Below are 26,776 nucleotides of genomic sequence, written 5' to 3'. Positions count from 1 at the left end.
ACGAAGTTTTAATAATGAAGTGCATTAATTCAAAATTTGCAAAATAAAAAATAATAATGATAAATAAATAAATAAATAAATAAATAAATATGAGATAAAATAAAAAAAATTAATAAAAAGCAACTGCCCTACATGTACGTACACTGGCACCAATTTGTACCTTGGTGCCTCGTGAAGGACATATTAACATTTAATAATTTTAATGACAGCATGAGTAAAATGGTCTACAATAATTTACGTGCATGATACGTGAAAATAAATGAAACACTGTATGCATGTCTCATAGCAGACACACCGGCATTCGAAGTCAGAAAAAAAGTATTAAATTCATTTTCGTTACGTTCGATTTCAACTTAACCCCTAACCCAAAAAAGCGTCAATGAGAATGTTTTTCTACATTTTGTCCTCTAGAGCGTAAAGATATCTTTTGTCAACCTACTCGAGGTACAATACTAGTAACACAACAGCAGCGTGTTAAGGTTTGTGTCAACTGTGTGCGTAGTAAAGGAAGAAATGGCTGCCGTGTCGAGGACGACTTGCTTCCTGGTTGTCTGGATGATATATTTAACAGGTAAACCAAACAAGTCATCGCATATAGAATAACAGTTCTTGTTTAAATATGAATCTAGAGGATAGTTAAAGTACCTTTGCTCTTGACCGATGTTAGGTCACTGCCAATTAACTTATAGTGATGTTTGCGATTAGCTGACGCTATACCAGTGTTAAAACCATGAAAAACGTCCAGAGAAAAGTAACACCATGTATTGCCAAATTGTTTGTCTAATGTGAGAGGCGCCCTCTTTTGTTACATTAAACTGTAGGTCTATATTCACTGTATGTACATCGGCCTCAATCATACATGTATTAGCTGGTTATGACATTTTTACTTGAAAGTGCGACACGGTTTATTTGTTTTCTAACTATTATTAGCACACATATCCATGCGCTGTATGGAAGGTGACGGTTACTTTGGCTGGCAATGTGACACTGTTTGTTTGCTTTCTAACACCAGTGTACCTATGTCTGTGCTGTATGGAAGGTGACGGTTACTTTGGCTGGCAGTGTGACACTGTGACTGGGTGTTTCTGTAAACAAGGACAGAGATGTCAACGGACTCTAAGAACATGTCCTGAACACTGTGTGGACAACCCCTGGGGAATAGGATGTCATGATGGTGAGTGCATGGGATTGTGTTGGTTTATTAATTAATAGTAACTTATCTTTGGTTACGGCACTGGGTTGGAGTAGAGTAATTATTTCAATGTCAGCACAGTTTCTGTGCAAACACTTATGAATATTCATGAATATTCATCATCAGTGCTCTTCGTCCCGTGTGGGACATAAGGCCACAGTGAATATTACCTTACAGTTCTGTTTCTGAGATTTTTTCCTTTCAGAAAATATCAACTTAGCTTATGGAAAACCAGCCACTCAATCCAGTACCTACAGTGCAGGTGGCGTGATTTACTCAGCAAATCTTGCAGTGGATGGAGACAACAGCACAGATAACCTGAAATGTATAAGAACGAACTACTCGCGCGATTCCACCTGGAGTGTGGACCTAGAGGGCTTATATGTTGTCCGTAGAGTCGTATTGATAAAACCTACTACATTAGCTGACATATGTGAGTTTGATATCATGGACATGTTATTTGCTTTTGCAATGATTTTTGTGGCGCTTTTCATTTGTTTTCTAGTAAGGACTGCGTTGCGCAATTAAAGCTGTGTCTGTCTATATGGTATTTAAAATGTATAAAAATCTTGTCATTTTCACAGGTCAGTTTACCCAAGTCAGGCTCTGCATTAACAACAACACAGCATCAGATACTGGATGCAGAGATGTATCTGTTCTTAATACACATTGTTCAACTGCAGTGTTAGAGTACGAGATAGATCCACCAATCTTGGCACGCTACGTCACGTTACGAAAAATGTACCAACAAGTATTACGGTTGTGTGAAATCATTGTTAGGGGCTACACGTATCCCTGTAAGTCAACTTTTGTGGAAAAGTAATTATCTTGATCTTAGGTTGGAAAGGAAAGAGATAATTCGATTTGTATACACACATGTAATCCAGTAAATCGTAGTTTTAGACTATTTTCTGAGGTTAACAAACGGCAATACATATTTTGTTTTTAATCAACTTTTAATCAAGTTTGCACTAATAATAATAATAATAATCGTATGCATGTACACAGTTACACAGTAAAAAGTATCATACCACTATGTCTTTTGAATATGTTTATTATATAGTTCATGAATATGAAGAGGACGACGCAAAGAAAATCAATATCATCGATTTATCAACATGTATTAACTCAGTGATAGCGAAAAAATTGAGACCAAATAACATGTTTTAGATAATGTGGCCATTGGAAGAACAGCAGGGCAAAGCGGCGTAGCGGTTGTTGCAGGTGGAGTACCAAGTCGTGCTATAGACGGGAATGTAGACGCACGTTTCAGCGCTGAGTCATGTACACACACAGAGATAACATCATACCCCTGGTGGCGGGTAGACCTAGGCCAGAAGTACGTGGTTTACAGTGTAACGCTATTTAACAGAGGTGATGGCGGTGACTGTAAGTACAGAGTCTACGTCTTGGAATATGTTTCTTTTTATCATTACAGACCACTATGCTAGTTTTAGCATTCCCATAAGTGTATGTGTGTATGCGCGTGTGCTGTAAATACAAATGCCTAAGGACAGACAAATAGTCCTTTATGTTCCTGTGCTGATGATGGTTTACTACATGTAGATACAAACAAGAAGGGGAGATCAGGGCTAGTTGGCCCAGTTAGACAATTTTGGCTTTTAGAGCCAACTAAGAATGAGCTAAACTAACAAATTCGGTTTCAAAGTAAGCCCTATGAACTAAGCTATGTACCGGGTATGTTACGTCATTCTTTTTAAATTGTAATGCCAAACGGCTCACAATTTGGCAAAAAACGCAATTGACGTCAGGGGAGCCAACTTGCCCCGCCACGGGGCCCCAGAATAATAATTTTTTTTTGTTTTAAGGAAATAAACACATTCCGTTTTAAACTAGTAATTATTTAACAAACCACTGAGTTTGTTTCAACAATGGTCTGTAGCTCTGTTGCGCGCAAGGGATTGTGGTCAATATGAGGGTCCAACTTGTCCCGAGTCAAGGGGACCAACTAGCCCCGGGTGCACATTTTTAATTTTAAAGGATTGCAGCCATTTATGGTGCTAGAATGAACAACGATGATGAAATAACGAGCTTCAGTTTGATGCCATATACATATACTATATTTGATCAAAAGCTTGTGAAAAAAAATTTTAATGTCTCTTTAATAAAGTTACTTTAAGATGCTAAATTCTCTCATTTGGACTCACTACCTAAATAAAACTTCTTTGCGACCGGCGCTTTCTTAGCACTATTGGATACGGCCACTTTACTAAATGATGTGATCAATTTTTTACCCCTTTTTCATAAATTGATGGGGGGCCAACTTACCCCGGGGTCCAACTAGCCCCAGTCTCCCCTATATGTTGTCATATGCTTCATGTATGCTTTCGTGAATACACTGCAATATGGGCACATGATTTAATATCAATGGGTAATTAGAGACTCGCCATAAAGTATTGTTTATCTACGCCAGACTTCCTAACTGCAGTTTTTTTGCTATTCGATTTCTAGACGGATTTCTCCGATGAGTTGAATGTTATATTATTATCACCCCCACCGAGGCGATTATGTTTTGTTTAGCTTGTCTTTTTGTCGATCGTTTGTCTGTTCGTCTGTTAGTCTGTTTGTCTCATAGCAATATTGTGGAAAAAGTAGCGGACAGGTTTTTAGAAAACTTTGAGAAACTGTCGGGGAGAGCATTCACTTGATACTGAGAAGGTAGATAATCAATTAACTAATTAGTAAATGATAAATGACATTTATTGTAGGTACGATGACACGTGTAACATGATTTTGTGTGAACTGTTCAGTACGGGTAGGATATCAGTGTGTTATCGTCACGGATCGGTCAGTAGAGTTGTTGTTCTACCTGGGAAGTGATAAGGTGCAGCAAGTTTTAGCGTGGGTCATTCGAAAGCTCTTTCCTGTACTTGCATCCATGCTAGCAAGAAATGTAGACTTTTTATTTTGATTCATGCAGGCCTACCCAACTACCAGACTCGGCACCTAAGGATCCTGAATTAACCGGTATATCGGACCACACTACCCGTTTTCAAGGTGTGTGTCAGATTGCATTATCGTAATCAGTTTTCGTTCTGTTCTGACTGGGTGTTTTGCAGTTTAATGGGGCTCAGATATGTAACTGAATCGTCATTTAATTGGCCTGTTTTAAGAATTGATGAATCACTTTCATTAAAGGTTTGGTAAGCGTTATTTATCTTAGTATAATTATTTTTTCTTGGTGTATTGTTGTTGGGGAAGTCTTGGCACATCGACTTAGTTGAGGACAGGTTGGAATTGTTTTTTATGTCTCCTCATTAACTAAAGCGAAAGGATAAGTAAAAGACAATTATTTTATCCATATTGTGTAAATACATTAAAGACCTGACTATATAGGTTGGTTGATATTTGGCATATGGGTCGCTTTTATTTATGTAGGATCAAATATTATTGATAATTACTTAAATAAATTGGTCATGATGAAAAAATGCAGTTTTGAGTCTTGGTACATGTTACTTTTAAATACACTGTATTTCAAAACTTTTATTTAAAACATTGGCGATCTATACATAAAATTTTCATTAAGATATATTTAGTCAATATTATGAATCTATATTGGTCTTCTGCAAGAAACGTATATGATCTGTTGGTTGATTTATGGAGTAAAGCAGGTCCCTTGAAAATTATTAGTCAAGTCGTATGTAAATCGAGAGAGCGCGAAGAATTCGAAGAAAAAAAGAGAAATGTCAGTTTTTAACCAGTATAAAAGAAGTGATAAAGAATTTGTGGAAATTTAGTTTTGATAAAGTGAAGGAAAGTGGCAGAGAACGTTATTAGAGAAAGAGAAATAATTTATGACGAAGTGAATAAAGAGAGAGAGAGAGAGAGAGTGATTTTTGGGAGCAAGACGATTCAATTAACCAATTGAATATTGAGAGAGATATTATGAAAAATAGAACGCCCCCTAATATGTCCCCTTGAGACCAAAGGAACCAAATTATTGGTAAAGACGAGTGTAAAAACATCAAATAAAAGCTGACACTGTTAAATTTAAATGCAATGAACTATATAAATCAGCATGGACCCTCACTGTATAAAGTCAGTGCAAAATCTGTAGGTTTTGCGTTTTATTGGCGGCAAAAAGCTGTGCAGTCAGTTGTTATCTTTACTAGTTTAGACATTTCAGACAACCTGCACAAGACATGTACTATTAATAACAATAATGATAATTTATTGAGCACAGAAATGTTTTTTTACATGTAAAGGCTCTCTAACTACTATATAGTATCTATTATATATGGAAAGATAGTATTAAATAAATAAAAAACTATACCTACACGGTATATCATTTTATACATTATACAGTGCATTCTAATACCGGGTGATATACAAGTGAAATGGATGAATTCCTTTGCGTATTTCTAATTAATTACTTTTTTTTCATAATTTTTCTCACAAAATTCCCTACTGCAGTTGCACCCTGCGCACAGGGTGGATTTAGAATGATGTCCGGCTGCTTGTCCTTTAACTATGATTATTGTTAAAACAGTCTATTTTCATCCAAATGTGAGTTCAACTACGTGTGTTAAAGTCTTGCACTGCTCCTCTGCATGGTGCTTCGTCACTGGTATGCAATGACTGCTGTTACAGTTCCTTGGCACTGCTTAGAGGAACACCTTAAATATATTTATACAGATCTTAGGCCCCTACTGCCGCTTAAATCATGAGAGTAAAATGTGGTGAATTGCGCTGACAACCCCGCAGGATAATTGAAACTAAAAATGCAATCTTTTCTCCATTTGCTCTGCATATATAAAGGGCAGTGATTTTATTATAATATGTAGGACATAGGGTAAGGTAATTTTTGTTTTGAACCATTTTTTTCATTTTATTTACTTGTTTATTTAATAAACATAAGCATTATTATTTTGGAAGGGGCAGGGAAAGGTGGGCCCGAAAGAGAGGGACACTAACCGCTTCCCCCTCCCTCATCTTCATCATATCTAGCGCTCCTATTTCTCTTTTCGAAAGACGATTAAAATAGCTTCAACTGCTGTGAATATCTTTTAGTTTTTCTTCGACCAGATTTTAATCTGTGTATAATATTGTGTTTATGAAAGTCACAGTTTAGTGTACAATAATTACCGTTCATGTATCGCTTCTGGGTCTTAGTGGACAGAAGTTTGACCTATGTCTTTGTAAAATTCCAGCCGGCAAGCACTTGCGTAACTTATCAGTAAAGACACGTAACATCACAGATCCCAACAGCAAAGACGTGTGCGCGACATATGTTCCCCAAGTACCTCGTGGTGGAAGTGTAGAATTGGCATGTCAAGTTCCACACATTGGTCAAGTCGTCTTTGTCCAGCTGGAGCACGAAGCCCCTTTAATACTCTGTGAAGTAACTATTAAAGGGTACAGATACGAAGGTAATTGTCAAACGGGTTATATACTTTTACTTAATGTTGAACAAATACAAATGGATAAAGAAGTGAAATATCTTTAATAAAAAACTATCGTTTTTTACTTGGCACGAGCTTTCTACACTGTAAAAATAGTGTTTAGCATTTAAACACATTCAACATACGTTAAGCACCTAGACGCATTTAAAAATACGTGTAAAAGCTAAACAGGTATAGCTTTTCAAGCGTTTCACAGAAGAAAATGCTAGACACGTTGGCAGTGTTACACGTTTAGCTATGTGTTTAGCTTCACCAGTTTATGAACCTATAGTAAGTCTATCACGAGCTAAGCACATTGGCTTAGCACCTCCCCTGCTAAGCGCGTGAGGCTGCTAAACATATGGAGCTGCTATAGATGTGGAATTCGTAAACGCGTGGAGCTGCTGAACAATACCCTCTACCAAGGCCGCAGTTATTGTGGACATTTTTTGCCGAGGCGACATCAGACCGAAATGACTGTCTATTTATCTAGAGATATGTCTGTGAATATCTGTGAAAAATCAATCCGTGGCCCTGGTAGAGGGTAACTGAACAACACGTTTAGCTTTTCAAGTTTCTTTCAGAAGAAATAAAAATGTTTAACATGCTTAGTAGTGTCGCACCTTTAGCTTTGTGATAAGTTTCACCGGTCCCATAAGTTTATCACAAGGCTCAACAATTTGACTTAACACTTCCCTGCGTAAACGTGTGGAGCTGTTGAAGGCGTGGAGCAGCCTGCTCGAACGCTTGGTGTCCAGGAGGCATTGTTTAATATTACCCGAAAAAAAATGATATTTGAATGGTTTTTCTGCTAGCTTACTTTCCTGTACATACATGGGGCAGAAAAGGTCACATTTGTAGGTTAAATTTCTGACCAAAAATTTAAAGACCAGTCTAAAGCTCTTTTATGGCTGATCGAGTGATTTATTCACTTTATCCCTTGGCATGTCGACTTTAGTTTAGTCGTATAAGAATCTAGTAGAAGTGGTTTATATGTGTTACTGGCAATCAACATTATGGTAACGTTATGGGTGTTTTTAACTCCATGCAAAATGATGTCCCAGATAAGAAAAACATTACAGTAATTTGTAGAAAGATTCGAGGACCGTTTTTACAAAATTTTATTATAACGTTATTTTGTGGAGTTTTATCAGCGTTTTAATAACATTCCGGAAAAACATTATATAATGTTTTGAAAACTTTTTTTTTCATAAATTACCAAAACACGCCTTATGCTGTATGAACTACAGTTAGCGGTTAATTCCAAAATGGGCTTGGGGTTAGTCGGCGACTAACTTGAAGAATATTCCGGCTATCGGTACCAAAATAACCAGCATGTGATGAAAGCTAATGAATACCCCACCATCATCCTGGTGTTCTATTGTTCATTACTTCCGGAAAAAAATTGACATCAATACCGTAACGCATTATATCAAAATATGAATAAATGTGTTTTAAAGTAAAAGTGATAGTTGCTTCGTGTCTTTAGTGAACTAGTGAATTTTTGTACCTTGTTTTTCAGAAATACATTCTAATAAACTCCCTCGCAAGTTCTGCTAACACAAGAATGAATAAGACCAGCTGTAACGATATCTGCTTAAGTCAACGTTGTTGACAGTTAACGGTACCCTGTTACAGATAATGATATCTATAGCAGTTAAAGAAGTAATAACTCTTCGTATGAAATCTGTATTTCACAATAAAAACATTGTGAATGACTCATGAAAATATAATATATTCTGTTTTCCCACAAAAACGGCTGTTATAGCTATTATTCTGATATCTGAGCTTGTCTATAGACCACGTGACCTCCATTGATGGCTATACTCTGTTAAAATCTCTTAAGAGATTTTAACAAAAAAACAAACTTTTTAGAAAAAAACCAGGGACTAACTTTGAATGTAAAAATGGATTCATAAACCATTGGTAAGTACGGGAAAATTGTTGTTTACTCCAGGAAAATTCATTTTTTGGCCGAAACGAAGAGTTATTATCACTTTAAAGGTGACCGTGACTTAGTGTGTGTGCGTGTGTGACTAAGACATTTGAAACCTTTAGCACCTGAAAGTTAAATGAATATATCCTACATTTATTATTCGTCAAACACGTCAAAGCGTGTAACATGTTAAGGAGCAAAACGTGCTTAGGAGCTAAACGCGTCGAAAAAATGAGACAAAACAGGCGCTTGGAAATGTGTCTTGGAGCTAAACGCTGTTTTTACAGTGTACTCTTCTTAAGCAGAATATAGAGCTTTGATTACATAACTGGCTCATCGGTGTGATTTCCGTAAGTTGTTGACGATTTTTATTTTTATCATCATTACACAAGTGACCTATTTTATCAATTATAAATATTGCTGTACTGTTGTATAATAATATTAATTATTCTTGACGCTCACAAAAATAGTTGTTTATATACAAAATGTATGGCTGCATTGGCGTTGGGTTGTTCGACGCAAAACTTTATTTGCCTCCGTTACGCTGGACACGCAATTGATATTTTTGTAGTTAAATTAAAACTTCTGATAAAGTAAAGTGTTCTTTACAAATGATTGGTCTCTGTGCTTCATGTTATTTTCAGAATGTACAAATAAAAACCTTGGTCCTGAATGCAGAAACCGTTGTAACTGTAGAGATAGCAATGAACAGTGTCATCCCGTGTATGGAGTCTGTACATCTGGCTGTGCTGAGGGCTGGCAGGGACATCATGGGACATGTCAAGTCGGTATGTCACGGACTGTGGTATTTTCTTCCTTTTGATTTAAATCGCCAGTCGTCTGGCATGTTTATGTACTAGTTACCACAAGAGTCCATTTTTGGCTGCGCCTCGATATAATACGCCCTTTTCAGCTGCCGGGGTAGATGACTGCTAGTAGATGTTGACTTCTTTTGTTTTCTGAAGACCTTGCTCTTCGGTTTAATTTTTGTTTACTGGAGAATGATCTCTTCAGTAAACAAAAGAAGTCAACAGCTAGTCATCTAGCTGTAAAAGGCCTATTGCACTTTTGTTAGTCGCATACAGTGGGCGTCTTGTGTTTTAACAACAGCACTTAATATGTACATCCCGCACTTGCCTTCCATTGGTTCAAACAAAAAAACCTGTAACTGGGATTTGTATAGTCAATATGAATCTAAAAAAAACTAAAATATTATTCATTTATCGGTCTTTCTAGTCACGTGTCAATTATTTTATTTTGAAGACACATCATCACTGCCACATCTAACCGCAGCACCGGCTGTGTCATCAAGGACTCAAGATACACTCACCATAAGTTGGCAACAATGGACGGCAAAGGCCGGCTCTGGTGTTACACGTGTTCACAGCTACGTCATTAACGTTTGGCAGCAGGATGGTCGGCCCAGAAACGTCACAGTGTCATCAGAAAAGCATACAGTTACAATAATAAATCTTTCTCACCACACAGAATATAACGTTATTGTTATTATCTGGAATAATGCTGGATATTATGGACTTCCTAGCCCAACAACTACTGCAAGAACATGTGGAGGTAATATTGTTTAATTGTTTTAAAACTAATAAGGTATTTATGCAAAACATTATAATCCAAAATAACGCACGTATTACTTTCCTTTCAAGCAGTTTGAATAATTCATGATTATTTTCTTTTTGTTCAGAACCTGTGGCACCTCCTTATCCAAATGTGAACTCTTTTTTTGATTTATCACAAAGATCTACTTACATAGAAATTAGAACAATGGTGAGTATACCGTGTTGATCGAAACACTATGCACGCACAACACAGTGAAGTGCTACCTTGATAGGTAATTGCAATGCATTTGATTTGCGGGTTATTTTTGCATGAAAACGGTCATCTGAGAAAGTCATTCAGGTGTACCAGGAATATTGGCAAAGAAAAATTATAATACGCGATTATTTTTAATCAAATCGCATTAACTTAATTACTGTATGGTGAAAGAGAACGTCGCCAGTTGTGATTGTGCCATAATATTTTAGCCGACCTCCAAAATGAAGCGGATATAAATCGATTTACGTCGTAACATACGTATCCTGTACATACATGTACTTTGCGTTCATTTTGGCGTTTTCCAAATGCCGGACATCATGCACATATCGATACTATTCAAGACAAGTAAACAACGTCCATAATTTTAGGGGATGAATCAAGAGATCCATAGATGCGACGGGTTTGCAAAATTAACTGTGCGATATGAAGGAGAATTTAACAATGGTACAACAGACGTGCTGCGTGTAACTGAGTCGCAGTTGATAACCATCACCAACCTCACAACATATAGTAAATACACCATCTACCTGACAGCAGTTAACAACTTACAACTGGAAGGACCACCAGTGACAGTGACTCATACTACAGCTGAAGGGGGTAATTTTTTCAATTAATTATGAATTTTACGAAAATATCATCATGTAAAAAAAAACTTCCCGGTATTGCTTATTTAACTTTACAAGAAAAAAGTTATCTTTTCTATTTTAAATATAATTACCATGAGTTTATTAATTGCTATTTTCAGAAAATGAACCGATGGAGATTTTTCGCGAAATATAATTATTTTATGTTACAGTTCCACCAAAGATGGAAGCCCCAAATGTAACATCAATTGGAGATAGCTCCATAGAGATAACATGGCGTGCCCCGTCCCGTCCAAATGGCGTTATCGTCAGTTACGAGATATCGTACACTCAACAATCCAGCCAGTGGGAAGAAACAGTGATTGGTGCTGATATTACTAATAAAATAATTGACAATTTGCAGTTCAATTCCACGTACATAATTCGAGTAAGTATATTTCACACAAAATCTCCAAGGTATTTCAATGAACAAATTATAGCTTAATGTATGTTTTATGAAAAAACACCAAGTTGATTTGTATTGCACAATTTGCACTGTTACCCAATTCCACTGCTTCCATCTACTGTTTTTCCCCATCTTGAGCATTATTGTCACTCTAGATCCGCGCCAAAACAGCTGTCGGGTATGGCGAATATAGTGATGCAATTCAGGCAACAACGGATACAGAAAAAGGTATCTGGTATCTCAACTCAGCCAAAGTGAGTGTAGTCAGTGTCATAGCTACATGAACCCATTAGAAATTCTGTGTGGCAATTGTGCTACACAGTTTGCAAAATTATCCCTTCAGGTTTTAAATCAAAGTTGGATTTTACTTATTTATTAAAAGAGATTTATTTAAATGGCGAAAGTTTCCGACTACATTCAGAGTGTTTTAACTCCTATATGTCTCCTTTCTTCCTAGCGTCTTCGGTTCCTGCCACAGGTATAAATGGTGGTGCTGTAGCAGGAGGTGTGTTGGGGGTTCTGGTCCTGGTGGTGGTATTTGTGGTTGTTGTTCTTATATACAAAAGGTAAACCTTTGTAGATTACGATAGATAGTCCTTAAATAAACAAAATGTAAATGTAAAAATGTAGACGTTATAATGTATATTTGTGGTCTTATTTTTCATGTACAAGAGTAAACTTCATAATCTTGGTATACATAGAGCAAGGTTTACATGCATGTACTATGGATCTCTAAAAAACTTGAAATTAGATAACCATATGATACGGTAAAATTATATGTTGTAAATGCGACCCAACACATCAAATTGAGTCATCTACAAATTTCACAAATAAAATACTTAATTATGTTGTACATGTGGAACTCAAGGTCGTGTTCAAGACTCTCTTACTCTTATTTGTAAACTTGTTTTGCAGAAGGCGACGCCCTCAAGAGCCTGATCAAGTTGAGGCCTTTTCTGAATTGCAGAGAAAAGAAGGTAGTTATTTACACCAAAAGCTGCTATGTCCAACAGCTTTTATTCTACATGTACATGTACAGTATTTCATTAAAAAGTACATGCCATTATCTCCTCGTTTTGACTTTATATCTCCAGATCTAGATGACCATGTATATGAATCTCCGGTTCAAGTTCCGTATGAAAACACGGAAGACGAGCATCTCTATAGCAGCATCAAACAAAACACAGAAATCTCTGTCGAGAACATTTATGAGGCCATGAAATTGAAAGCCAGAGATATTCTTCACGGCGAATATCAGGTTTGAATTGTCCACGTTTCAGTAGGACATACAGTCCATTTTAAATATACATTTTACTAAAAACAGTACCTTGTTAAAGCACGTGACCACATAGCCAATTTAAGGGCCTGTTCCCCATGAACCTATCGTTCTACGTAGACCGATGAACCTCTGCGGGAGCTCTTCCTCAATGCAATCAGATCAATATATTGACATACCTCCTCGTTCCCAACGCACTGGTTTAACCACCAGCTTTTCTGGTTTCTGCTCAGCGCTGTAAGAAACGTGTTAATATGTTAAGGTTATTGCATTCAGCGAGAGTCCCTGCGGCGTTCGATCGATCTACCTGTACGTAGAGCGATGGTTTCTTTGGAGATGAGCCCCAATAATGCTGTTACAAAACTGTATGTTTTATGGTTTATTTATTTATCAATAAAACGTGTGCAATTAATATACAGCGTACAGCCTACGTCGGTTAGCTTAAGTTGACTAAATGTACACGAGCGTTTATAAAATCAGTTTAAAAAAAAATTAACCTTTTTCCAGAAATTTCCTCTCACACTGAAATACCCTTGTGAAGTCGGCCAAAAACGAGAAAATAAACTAAAGAACAGGTTCAGGAACACCATTCCTTGTAAGTCATTGAAACTGAAAAAATTCTAAAAATAATTGGAATAAAATTAGCTAATTAAAAAAATATATAGTGGTGCGCATTATAACGATCTGCGTGTTTTTGATGTCAGTCATGTTTTACCATCCATTACATGATAAAAGATTGTACTGGTTTAATATCTGAATCCGTTCACTACCATTATCTATCGAACTATTTATTTTCCATTAGACGACCATAATCGAGTTGTATTAGACCTTTTGCCAGATGATCCCAACTCTGACTACATCAACGCTAACTATATTGATGTGAGTTATTTTACATCCGTACTACATTCTTTTTATATGCTGCCATCATAATACTCTATAACTGTCCGACCTTAAGTGTGTCTTTTTGTCCCGTGTTAACCAGGGGCAGTGTACATAAGTTTGTTTTATTTCATGCGTAAATGTGTATCATTGATTTTAGAATTAGCTACATCTCACATTTAAAAGCCATACTTGACAATTGCACTTTCCAATTTCAGGGGTATAATAGGCCACGAGCATTCATTGCTGCACAGGGTAATTTTATTTTCTTAAGCGATATCTACTCTACTCTCTCTCTCTCTCTCTCTCTCTCTCTCTTTCTCTCTCTCTCTCACACACACACACACACCATATTTATGAATCCTAATTTAGTTCCATCGACAAGTATGTTTCGCTATTTCTCAGTTAAGTTGTGACACTGGAAAATAGATGTTTAATTATGGGTAATGCATAATGACAATACTAGCATGAAAGTGTTTTTTTTCTGGAATAGGTCCAAAATCAAACACCGTAAATGACTTCTGGCGGATGGTATGGCAAGTCAAGTCTCCACAAATTGTAATGTTGACGAAAACTGTAGAAATGGGCAAGGTATGTCAATATCATAGAGCGCATTCAGAACAGCGGTCTAACAGATCCGCGGATCAAATATTGCTACCCATTAAAAGCCTGCCGCTTAAATCCCGATTAGTAGATACATCGCGGGAATTACACAGCAAGCATTCAAGTGGCTGGACCATATTTCATTAGAGGGCATTCAGAACACGTTGATCCGCGGGCTAACTGATCCGCTGACTAAATATGACCGCCTAATTGCCTGCAGGGCAATTAAACCTCAGAGGAGCCGATCGAGCCTTTATTTGTTTTAGGCACGGGTGGAGGCGGGGGGATCATCAGGAAATTAGCGGCAACGCTTTTTAGTGGAGTCGGCCACATTTAGTCAGCCGGCCAGTTAGTTCGCGGATCATCTGTTCTTAATGCACTCTTAGTCTGCTGTTCTGAAAGAGCTTCAAGTTTTTTTATATTTAAGTAAGACAAAGTAAACGATGCGATAAAATGGAACTGTATATTGTATGTATTCTTGTATATCTGATGTATTTCAATATGAGACCTAATAATAACCCTTTCTACCTCAGCAAAAATGTGAGCAGTACTGGGCAGACGAAGGAATGAAACAGTTTGGCGAAATACAAGTGACAACGCTAGATGAAGTCCAAGGACAGAACTTTTTTGTACGAAATCTGCAGTATTGTAAAGTAAGCAGAACATTCACAGACCTATATGTCAAACTGACTAATCAAAAGTGTTTTTGTAAGTATTAACATATTATAGTAGGTGTTTGATTTCATTGAAGACATCTGTCTAAAATGTCTCAATCCATGGTATATTGTCCTTCATCTAAAGGTAGGTCATCCGACAGTCCACACTGTCAAACAGTTCCACTTCACTGGTTGGCCTGATAACGGCGTACCTATTGACCCGACTGCTTTGGTAAAATTCCGAGAGGAAGTTGAGAAGCATGACATCCTAGTTGAGGGCCAAGGACCAGTCGTTGTGCACTGCAGGTGAAAAACAATTTTACCTCGTTGTTTTGTGAGAATTGATCAACATTTAACCAGACTTTTTATATTTTAATGAATTTATCTTACATTATAACCAGTAGATTTTTTTACTCCACGACATCAAATATGATAGCACATATCGTGCCGCATATTTACACAAAGAGGCCAGTTGCTAAAATCAAGTTTGTTTTCTCTATTTTTAGCAACGGGGTTGGCAACACTGGTACTTTTATCGCACTGGACTATCTGTTTGAACAAGCGCTGGCGGAGGGAAAGGTGGACGTATTCCGACTCGTTCAGTCATTGCGAGCATCTCGGCCGAAAATGGTACAGACAAAGGTATTTCATTTTACTAGTCTACGGCAAAATTGTCACTCAGTATCCTTTACCTTAAATGTATACATAAACATGTGGTAATGCAGTTTGTGGAGTACCCTATTACCTTACAAGGTATATATAACGTGGTTTGACAATGAGTTGCCGTAATTGTAACAGTAGAACACGTTGTTATACTACAACTGTAACGATGTCAATAATTCGTTTTTGGTACAAGGTATGTTTTGTTGAAATATCGCTGGCTGGTATTTGATGTATTAGAAATGACCTCGGCCTGCTTGTTTCAGGAGCAATATTACTTCATACATGACACATTGTTGGAGGAGTTGCATTGTGGCATTACCTTCATAAGACTACAGGATCTTACCTCTCGTTTGAGAAAACTGAGACAAAGGAACAAGACTGGACTGACCAAAATGGAAGAAGAGTTTGCTGTAAGTCACGGACAAAATGTTTGTTAATTTTGAATGATGGCGTAAGTTTTAATTAACATTTGTTAAATTTTGTAGGTGGTTTTGAAATACAACTGTTTGCAAGAAGCACTCATACATGTAGTTAACTATGTATGTAAGTGCAATGTATTAATTTTTCTTCGTTGGCCAGGTACTGGGCCTCATGCTGCCTGAAATAGAAGAAAGTTCCACAAAGACTGCCCTGGAGCCCATCAACATTGGCAAGAATAGAGTGACTAATATTGTAGCAGGTAAATTTTAAACCACTTCGAACTTACAGTGTATCTCACCGTACGTAAGTTCTCTTTATCATCCGGTATTTTTGTTTGTAATACGTGTAATATGCTTCGGTGCTTTGGTTATTTGTTGGACCTTTTTATCTTTAAACTTTTGCGTCTACATATAGATTTCTCCAGTCTTTAATTAGATTCAGCGGATAATGCATTTTGAGGTTTCTTTTTTATAGCACTTATATTCCTTTTTTAAATAATATCTAAAATACTCTCCGTATCGCAGTATTTTTTTAATGTTTGTATTAAAACACGTAAACATAATGTTGAATTACTACATCTGTTACGAAACAAATGACTTATTTTGTCTGTTTCAATATGAAGGCAACCACTGCAGACCACGCCTTACATCATACGCGGAGGACAGCACTGATTACATTAATGCAGTGTTCATAGACGTATGGTTTAAGTACTTTTCTCATAAACAGTTCTACATTCTGATTAGACATTGTACATGTATCGTCTTAAAAATGTTGAAAGCGAATTTCAAATATATATTACCCATTCTGTTCGTTCAAGTAAAAAGCGTATTTGTTTTAATGACTTTAAAACCGTTGCTTTCTTAAATAAACGAATATTCTGTGTAAGTAATGCATGCATATGTGGCAGTCAACATATTAGAAACAAAATGTTTTAGGGTTACCAACGCCAAAATGCCTATATCATCACGCAGATGCCTCTACCTCATACGATCGTTGACTTCTGGAGTATGCTGTATGACCAGCAATGTGCGACTATAGTTATGCTGAATGAACTTAACGACGATAGCAAGGTAAATAACTGCAGATACTGCCGAGAGAATGTTATTCGAGACAATAGAGGCGATGTTTACGTCAAGTTAAAATTATAAGTAAAACTGAGGCTTATTTTTGATTTTTACAAATACATACCGCATATATGCGTCTTTAAAATACAAGCAGAATTCCATTTATCTCAACCTTAAGCGTTTATTTACTTTGCCCAATAACACCACTAATACACCTGAGTTGTTGATTTCCTCAGACAAGTGGTGTGTACTGGCCAACAGAGAAGATGACATCTTACGGTCCTTTTAATGTAGAAATGACCTCCACGCGCCAGAGCGGGAAACGTATTACCGTTAAAGAGTTGAGGGTGACCAATTCTAAGGATGTGAGTACAATTTCTATAATTATGTAAGGTTTAGACTACCTTTATTGCACAATAGAGGTAAACTAAATCTTACAGTGTAACCGTTTGTAATAATGGTCTAAGCTCAGGCAAGAAAACGGTTTGTGTTCTAACTTAAGATAGCCTCCTTTGATCTTGCACTTTCTATATCAAAGAAGACCTATTATGTCTAATTTTTCTTCTTTCATATTTTGCTGCATTTGGCATATCGGGATACGTATCCTTAATGGAGTATTAATCTTAAATAACACATTCTGTTTAAAAGGGATTTAATCTAGATATAACAAACGTTGTTATCACTAAATTATTATTTTCCTTCAATTTTATAGCACTCGGGCTCCTCAAGAAAAGTCTGCCAATTCCAGTTTCACGACTGGATGACTTCAAAACCAGTGCCGCCATCACCGCGTGCGTTTCTTGAGCTGTTTGATGCTGTTCAACAGTGGCAACAAAAACGAGGAAACACTCCCATAACTGTTCACTGCATGTGAGTTTTTACAGCCACCGCCAAATGCCAGTTATATCTTGTATTACTTTTCTTTAAACTGGAAGGAAATTTGGTTATTTAATATTCAAATAAAATTATAAGTATTATTTATTATATTAATTTGATATAGTATGCATAAGTCGTATTTTAACGCCACATTTTTCTGCCCTATCTGTTCAATTATTCATAGAACAAATTTCTCTAGTAAATCATTATTGGATAGTCATTTATTTTCTTTCTACCCATAATAATATTTGAGCCACAGGAAACCTATCTTTATATGTTGGGTATAAAGAAAATAATAACAAGTTGTTATAATTTTCTTAATACCCAAAATAATATTTGAGGCACAGGAAACCCATCTTGTTATTATTTTCTTTCTACCCAAAATAATATTTGAGCCACAGGAAACCCATGTTTTTATTTTTTCTATAATAAAGGAACGGTGCCCACCAGAGCGGGTTGTTCTGTGCCGTGGCTCGCATACTGGACAAGCTGAAGGTGGAGCAAGAAGTGGATGTCTTCCACACGGTGAAGGCTGTCAGACAAAACAGACCACAGCTGATCGATAGCAAGGTAACGTGATAACAATACGTGTCTCATTTGGGCGACAAACACGTACCTTTACACTGTAAGTTGATACCGCCAGTAAACGCCAGACTCTTTGATAGAAATAAAGTGTCCAAGTCTGCAATACACAGCTTTTCAAAATATTACACATACATATCAATCATTCATTTTCTTTGAAACTGGTTTATTCACGAACGCATAGTTGTATGTAAATATACCCTGCGTTTTATTTTATAGGAACAGTATGTATTTTGCTACGGTGTGGTTGAAGAATACGTCCGTAAATTTGACACCTATGTCAACCTCCGGATGTAGGCTTGTGAATGGACCTGCAATCCTTACCAAGCAGTTACCACCATCGAAATGGAAATTATAAGTTACATGTTGAAAGTAATGTTATTTTTATGGGGAAAGTACCGCAGTGAAGTTTATATCAGTAGCTTTCTATAAAGGAAAATAAAAACTTTCCTAATTGTTTCGTTAAGAAGAGGGGCAACTGCGGGTACAAACCAACGACATCAAAACTGTGACATTTGAGCAGTTGTAGTAAAGAAACAGTCAGTTGATGGAGCAATGGGATCCTAAGGAACATTTTAAGGTTACATTTTTTCTTTTGGATCAACACTGACGTAGATCACAGTTGAGATCAATAACCACCAGTACACGTGTGTAGTTACCCAGCTCACCGGCATGGGTATGGTTTCTTTTAAAATATGCTTCGAATTGTTTAAAAGACAAGGTTCGCTAACGGGTATCATCCAGTCACAGGAAACTTTGATTGCAATTGTTGTCTTTTTGGATGCCCAATAATTAATGATCTTTTTCGATAAGACAGCAGTAATACATATAAGTGCAAACTCCAGAGATTGAAACAAATGTGCCTACAGTGTACAGCATCTTTAAAGGATCAAGTTATAGGCTCAAGTGTGCATTAAGAAAACCCAGCATTCAAAATAATATACTCGTTATGGTTTTCAAAATAAGTAATCTATGCTTAATTATATGTATTTTCTTCAGGTAACAAAGTGCCTACATTAATACCGTTCTCATTGTAACCGATTCTTGCAATTTTCCATTTTAAACATCAAAGGAAATAAAGGGAGATATTAGTTTGAAAGTTTGATATTACGTTCGTGCACAAAATAATGTTATATTAACCCATGTGAACAGCGAATATGTTTCCATGAGAACTTACAGGATCGACTGTGACGACCCGATATGTCCGACAGGCTAGATATGTCCTACGACCAGAGAAGACTAGACATGTCCGACCAAAAAGAGCCAGATGTGTCCGACAGGCCAGATACAGGAGGTATCTGGCCTGTCGGACACATCTGGTTCTTTTTTTGTCTGTCGGACATATCTGGTCGTCAAAATCGACAGAGTTCATTTACACACCCTATAGCACCTGGCAGTAGAGTTGAGTTTCCCTAATAATGGGTTCAAGACATTTCCTTATTTTTGTGTGTGATAAAACTTCCCCTTTATATACTTGTACTGTTGATTAGAGTCCAGCGCTATTTTTTTTCAATAGACATGTTTTATATTTAATTATATGAACTAATACTGATGATCATGTTACTGTTCTATGGGTCACGTTTGGAAATTCACTGACCTCACTTAAGGTCAGATGTGCATGAAATGTAAAGAAAACGCACAAATTGTCAATGATATACATGTACAGTATGTGCTTTCATATTAGATACCAAAATCCACAATGCATGCATTTTCATGACAAGCTTTATGTGTGAGATAATACACTGTCACCCGAGCGATATATGCCATAACACCTCGAGCGTCAGCGAGAGGTGTTCATGGCATATATCGCGAGAGGGTGACAGTGTATGTAATAGATAGACCCCGAGTCAGCGAGGGTTATGTGGCCTTGGACCTAAATAGTTAATGATAGTTAATATTTTTAACTCTTAATATGGGCTCTCGTTGCAACATGGCACCACACATGCAATTGTGACACACAAAAACGCACCTGTGATCCTTTTAATATCCTTTTATCAAAGTTGACATTAACACTGCTCTGAAGTATATATATATTTACACATTACCGGCTACAGTCAGCTCCGGTCTGAGAATGATAATTATTATTTTTTTAACTCTCAATATGGGCTATCTTTGCAATATGGCACCACACATGCAATTATGACACACAAAAACGCACCTGTGATTCTTTAAATATCCTTTTATCAAAGCTGACATTAACACTGCTCTAAAGTATATATATATATTTACACATTACCGGCTACAGTCAGCTCCAGTCTGAGAATGATAATTATTATTTTTTTAACTCTCAATATGGGCTATCTTTGCAATATGGCACCACACATGCAATTATGACACACAGAAACGCACCTGTGATTCTTTAAATATCCTTTTATCAAAGTTGACATTAACACTGCCCTAAAGTATATATATATTTACACATTACCGGCTCCAGTCAGCTCCAGTCTAAGAATGATAATTATTATTTTTTTAACTCTTAATATGGGCTATCATTGCAATATGGCACCACCCATGCAATTGTGACACACAAAAACGCACCTGTGGGCCTTTTAATATCCTTTTATCAAAGTTGACATTAACACTACTCTGAAGTATATATGTATATTCACATGACCGGCTAAAGTCTGCTCCAGTTTGAGAATGATAATTAATAGTTTTTCATTTTTAAATTGGATTCCCTAAACAGAATAAAGACGATTGGCAAACACCCTCGTTGGTCTTATAGTGAAAGTGTATATGTGGACATGTACACATGCAAAGTTCATGATTATATTTACTTGGGTAATGGTCATAAAAGTAGATCTTGATCACATTTGTGATAAGAGTCTCACCTCTGTAATTGCCTTGCTACATTGCATTATCTTGTTATCAGGTGCTTGAAATCTTTGAAATAATCCTGAGACATGCCTTTGGATAGCACCTAGCTGGCTTTATCAAATCATCAAAGGGCCAGACGGTTTAGTTACCTGGCTGATAATGATCTAGAAAGTCCATGCCTAACAAGGGAAGTAAATTTAACTAGAGGGAAAATCTACCTGACAGGTAGAATCTTGAGATGCATTTGATAAGGCTTACCTGTGGCTCAAATGTCCAACTAGAAGTAAAAAAGGCAATTGTCATTTATAGTAGTTTGTGATAAAAACATTCTTATTCTCTTCCAGATTCTCTCCACAAGATGCCGGAAAGTTAAAATTGGACAATGCACCATTGCCCAAGAGAAGACGCACTAATTAAACATTTGGACAATAATTCACATAGGTCAATAAGAAATTAGTTTATACCTTTTATAAATAAGTTAATACTACTCGTGATACAAATAGGAAATAACTCCAACATGACTTTCACAAAAAGAGACAAGACAAGAAAACTGCACATGTATTGTATATTCATCATCACTAGCTTTGTAACAAGCATTTTGAATGTTTACTTTTTTAATAATAAATATTGGAATGAACTCAAGTTGTTTTATATTTGCTATCTTATAATGAAAAAAAATGAAATGTAAAAAACATGGATTATATGTTTAGACAGTTTTTTCTTGCTTGATTGAAATTGCATATTCAATTACCTCAGAATACACTAACTACAGGTTTAAAAAATCTGATCCTGATAAAATTCATACTCACATTTGAGTTTGACCCTCTTGCAGTGATATGCGTCTTATTTGTCAAATCTTTTATTATTATAATATATTAAGTTGGGTAAAAAAAAAGGAAGTGAAAAGAAATAAAAAGAAGATTTTTTTATGTCAAATATATGCATTTTTATTACCATAAGATCAGTATTGGTGAAATTAATCTCATATTGTAAACGGGTAACTTTTAATGAAAAATAAAACGAAATATAAATGAAAGATAGTTGCTGACTGAAAAACCTCACGGACAGGGAAAGGCAGCAGGTATTGAAGACAAACTTCACACCCCGTTTTTATGAGGTAACGGGGTAAAATGCCGAAAACCCCTCAATAAATTTCCACGTATTGACGGAAACCTGTGTGCTCGCAACTGCAAACTGGCGGCAATGCTGTATCATAGCAACCACGAGGGACTGCGAGAAATTGCGTTATCAATGCAGAGAAACAATAGAAATGCACTGAATCACAGCGCGCGCTACCTTGATAATAAGCTGTTCAGACGCCCGTGGAGCTATCAAAACAGATTATGTGAGACAATAGGCGAATGTTTACCCGAACGCACATAGCTTCAAAGGAAGATGCCGCGTTACTTGTCCTTCTCTAGTTAGGTCCAAGATACAGGGTACTTGTCATGGACGTTTAACTGGCGTGAAAAGTATTAAATCAATCGTCGACACTGACCGTGCGTTTCTCAGCTGAGCCACACCTACATGTATCTGGGCCTGCTGCAGAAGGCAAACATCTACTTTTAAGTGACTTTTCTGATAAACAAGGAGCGTCGGACCGGAATATAGTCAAACTAATTTTTTACAAGTGCAAAGGAGAAAAAAATTTACTTTTTGGTGATATTTCTGACAACGAGGCAGTTTCGGAATATAGTCAAAATCACACGGATGATTATTACAAGTTCACGGGAGTAATAATTTCTGACGACGATGCGGTTACGGAATATAGTCAAAATCAAACGGATGTTTATTTCAAGTTCACGGGAGTAATAATTCTAGTTTTTATTGTTATTTCTGACGACGAGGCGGTTACGGAATACAGTCAAAATCAAACGGATGTTTATTTCAAGTCCACAGGAGTAATAATTCTACGTTTTGGTGACATTTTTTACTACGAGGCGGTTTCGGAATATACATGTGCTGGTTTTCAGAGCATGGAGCATGCTACATGTAATTACAAGTTCAAAAGGGGAATGTATTTGATTTTTACCGATATATCTGATAAAGATGAAGAATGAACAGCTTAAAAACAAAAGGTAAATAACACAACCCTCGTTAAAAAGTTATAAATTTTCAAATAATTTGTATGCACGTGTGGCTTAAATGTAAACTAATTCCCGTTTTCAAAACATACCCATATGATATGACTTAGTGTAATAAAGTTATAACTAATGATTGTTAAACGTGAAATGTTTATGCTAATTTTTTAAGAGTGTGAGAGATTTTAAATTTGTCTACTGGTAGGTATATAACGCATGCAACGTCACTATTCTCTTGATGCCAAGAAAGTCACATGATCAATCTGTCTTTGACCTCCAGCATTTAAGAGACCTCGAGTGATTTAACCAAGATGTAGTCTAGAATTTCACGACTACATCATGGTTAAATCCGAGTTTTCCGAGAGACGCTACGCAAAAATGTCGAGTGAAGCGAGATGTTTTTGGGTAGCTGCTCGAGGTTGCACTCGATCTTCACTGAAGCTTGTCTAAATGGACAGGCTTCAGTGATCATCATATCGCCACGGTCACATAACATCCCTAGATATGTATAGATAATGTAGTGCATGAATTCTGACTTTGCGAAAAATAAAAAGGCGTTTACTGCCGCCAACTCACGAAAAAATCCACATCTAACCAATTAAATGAAAAAAAAAAAACACAACTAGGTTACAATATGCTTCGTTCAAGTTACATATGTATGCTTAAGTTATTAAAACAATGTATGCACTGAGTCTCATAGCAGACACGGGAATTCGAAGCCCGAAAAAATATTTATTTTCTTAACGCGGATTTCAACTTAACCCCTAACCCAAAAAGGGGCGTCACTGAGTATGTTTGTTTTACATTTTTATCCTCTAGAGCGTAAAGAAATCTTTTTATGTCAATCGACCCGAGGTACAATACCGGTAACACAACAGCAGTGCGCTAAGGTATGTGTCAACTGTAGTAAAGGAAGAAATGGCTGCCCTGCCCAGGATAACTTGCTTCCTGGTTGTTTGGATGATATTTTTAACAGGTAAACCGGACGAATTATTACATATAAAATGACAGACATTATCTCAAAATAATAAGAAAGCTATAGTTTGAGTACTATTGCTGTTAACCGTCTTGTTAACGTGTATTTTTGGTAACTGTGACGTATGTCTGCTCTTTCATACTATAGTGGTGTACACGCTGTGGTGACCCGAAGGGATTTAATGAAAATCGCAGAAAGAATGTCGGACCTTACAGGCGAAGCTTCTGTGTTGTGTAAAATGGAACAAATGAATTTTCTCCGTACATGTAGGGTGTATTTACAGTGCGCTTTATCCTCAACAATACATGAATTTGTTAACCTTCATGAAATGACTTCTGACTACTATAGATAGGCGGACCCGGGCTTCCTTTTTCTTAACCAAACTGCGGGTTCTGCCTTAGCGGTTTAGATGAGGAAAAAATACTTGCCGCACTGTCAATTAACGTTAACATACAAGTACTTCACTTCACTTTATATTCAGTATCCTAAAATCCGTATTTGTGTCTGTAAATTACGTTTAAAAATATGATTTGAAAACCAGGGTGTTGCTTGACCGTGATTATATTTTAGTTGCTAAACCCAGACCTCTTTTAGACGTAAGCATTTCAATGGATTTTGACAACTAGGGATCCCACAGTATGATATTCCAGACCAGGACACGACGAGGAAGTAAACGTGAATTATATACACATGACCAGGTTTCGTTTTTAAATCAGGTGCTAGGTCGGAGGAATGAGAACAATTGTATCAAAAAGACGGTAATAAAAACAAAGTGAAGCAGAAATGACTGAATAGAACCCGATTGCAAAACAAAACATGGATCAATGAATAAAAATATTATAATGCAGTTTTTAGCCCTGGCAGTTATAATTTAGAGCAAGACATAAAAATGTACTATCAATTCTTGTTCTTTATAGATAAGCATTCGCCAATTATGTGTATAACTCGCCACTTTACTAGGCAGTTTGCACTGTCCATAAGTATTTGATGGATAGTGCAACTGCACATTTGGCGCTGGATGCACATATTTTTCCACTTTGAGCACGATTTGTTCATAATGAAAGTGTTATTTAAGGTTAAAAGATGGAGATGGCTTGTTTGCTGTATGTAGAGTGAAAGTTTTGCTGTTTATTACTTCTTTCTATCACCAGTGCACCTATGTCTATGCTGTATGGAAGGTGACGGTTACTTTGGCTGGCAGTGTGACACTGTGACTGGGTGTTTCTGTAAACAAGGACAGAGATGTCAACGGACTCTAAGAACATGTCCTGAACACTGTGTGGACAACCCCTGGGGAATAGGATGTCAAGATGGTGAGTGCATGGGGTTTAAGAGATCTTTTGTATTGGGCTATTATAGAAGTTATATTTTAAAGATCACGGCATAAAACGGATCCCTTGGTGAGGCACTGGGCTGTGGTAGAGCATCTCGTATAATGACTGCATATTTTTGTGAAAAAAAAAATGATTTCAGCAAAGTTTCTTTATTTTGTGTATGAAGGTCAATCCTGAGCATAGTCTCCATTTTTCTGCCAGAAAATATTAATATTGCCTACGGAAAGCCAGCCACACAATCCGGTACCTACAGTAAAGACAGTTACATGTATTTCTGGAAAAAAACCTTTTACAGAAAGTTTGTGTATATAAGTATATTAAGTCAATATTACCTTAAACAATTTCACTGAAGATTGTTGTCATTTTTCATTCTAGAAAATATCAACTTAGCCTATCGAAAGCAAGCCACACAGTCAAGTACTTATATGAATGTTAGCGAAAACGTGAGTTATCCAGCAAATCTTGCAGTGGATGGACACAACAGCACTGATGACCTGAAATGTATAAAAACGAATTTACAGAACAATCCCACCTGGAGTGTTGACCTAGGAGGGTTATATGTAATTCGTAGAGTTGCATTGATAAAACCCACAATATTTGCTGACATATGTAAGTTTGACATCATGGATTTGTAATCTGCTTTAACAGTATGTTTTTGTGTCACATTTCACTTATTTATTTACTAGTAAGAACAGCGTCTGTCTAGATGGTATATAGAAAATATATTAAATTCCTATCGTTTTACCAGGCCCGTTTCAAGATGTCCAGCTCTGCGTTAACAACAACACGGCATCAGATACAGGATGCAGACCTGTAGGAGTTCCTAATACACAGTGTTCAAAAGCAATGTTAGAGCACGGTATAGATCCACCAGTCTTGGGGCGCTACGTCACGTTACGTAAAACTGGAAAACAAACATTACGGTTGTGTGAAATCATCGTTAGGGGCTACACGTATCCCTGTAAGTTAACTTTGTGTGGAATAGAGATGTACAGCATGTTTTTTGTTGGGAAAGTACATAAATCCATTATTATTCCAATGAATCGTCATTTTAGAATATTTTCTGTTGACAAACATTAAACGCAAGCCATTGTGCACATACTGAGTGTATATTTAGATTATTTATATAACTATTTTTTATCGGCGTTAGGTGTAAATTA

General features: G+C 36.7%; 2 protein-coding genes and 1 long non-coding RNA gene across 4 annotated transcripts in view; all 3 read left to right on the top strand.

The window, feature by feature from the left end:
* Positions 1 to 979: 979 nt before the first annotated feature.
* Positions 980 to 1,807, top strand: LOC147764326 (uncharacterized). Its single transcript, XM_087010257.1, has 3 exons — positions 980 to 1,174; positions 1,398 to 1,647; positions 1,777 to 1,807. The coding sequence occupies exons 1-3, from the start codon at positions 1,033 to 1,035 to the stop codon at positions 1,805 to 1,807; spliced, it is 423 nt and encodes a 140-aa protein (XP_086866383.1). The 5' UTR covers positions 980 to 1,032.
* LOC106164705 (uncharacterized) overlaps positions 1,792 to 26,776 on the top strand; it is a 78,098-nt gene continuing 53,113 nt past the window's right edge. The window contains exons 1-10 of one of the 2 annotated variants that reach the window (XM_087015394.1): positions 1,792 to 1,989; positions 2,363 to 2,581; positions 6,364 to 6,582; positions 9,175 to 9,318; positions 9,794 to 10,102; positions 10,230 to 10,312; positions 10,729 to 10,957; positions 25,434 to 25,595; positions 25,992 to 26,225; positions 26,365 to 26,577. In XM_087015394.1, coding sequence (XP_086871520.1) covers positions 1,932 to 1,989; positions 2,363 to 2,581; positions 6,364 to 6,582; positions 9,175 to 9,318; positions 9,794 to 10,102; positions 10,230 to 10,312; positions 10,729 to 10,957; positions 25,434 to 25,595; positions 25,992 to 26,225; positions 26,365 to 26,577 — 1,870 coding nt within the window. In that variant the 5' untranslated portion in view covers positions 1,792 to 1,931. Of the gene's footprint in view, positions 1,990 to 2,362; positions 2,582 to 6,363; positions 6,583 to 9,174; positions 9,319 to 9,793; positions 10,103 to 10,229; positions 10,313 to 10,728; positions 10,958 to 23,640; positions 24,283 to 25,433; positions 25,596 to 25,991; positions 26,226 to 26,364; positions 26,578 to 26,776 lie in introns of those variants that run through there. The other variant, XM_087015398.1, reaches the window with a different exon arrangement.
* On the top strand, positions 20,308 to 21,863 carry LOC147764325 (uncharacterized). The gene is made up of 2 exons (XR_015332237.1): positions 20,308 to 21,450; positions 21,570 to 21,863. It is a non-coding gene; the product is annotated as an uncharacterized LOC147764325 (long non-coding RNA).

Source organism: Lingula anatina, chromosome 1 (assembly GCF_051362555.1).
Source record: "Lingula anatina isolate TDL-2025a chromosome 1, LinAna3.0, whole genome shotgun sequence".
NCBI classification, from domain to species: Eukaryota; Metazoa; Brachiopoda; class Lingulata; order Lingulida; family Lingulidae; genus Lingula; species Lingula anatina.
This window is presented reverse-complemented; position numbering and strand designations above follow the sequence as displayed.

Coding starts and splice junctions, on each gene's coding strand:
- LOC147764326 (XM_087010257.1), top strand. CDS start 1,033: ATGGAAGGTGACGGTTACTTTGGCTGGCAGTGTGACACTGTGACTGGG. Junction 1,175..1,397: donor GGGAATAGGATGTCATGATG/GTGAGTGCATGG, acceptor TTTTCCTTTCAG/AAAATATCAACTTAGCTTAT. Junction 1,648..1,776: donor GAGTTTGATATCATGGACAT/GTTATTTGCTTT, acceptor TCATTTTCACAG/GTCAGTTTACCCAAGTCAGG.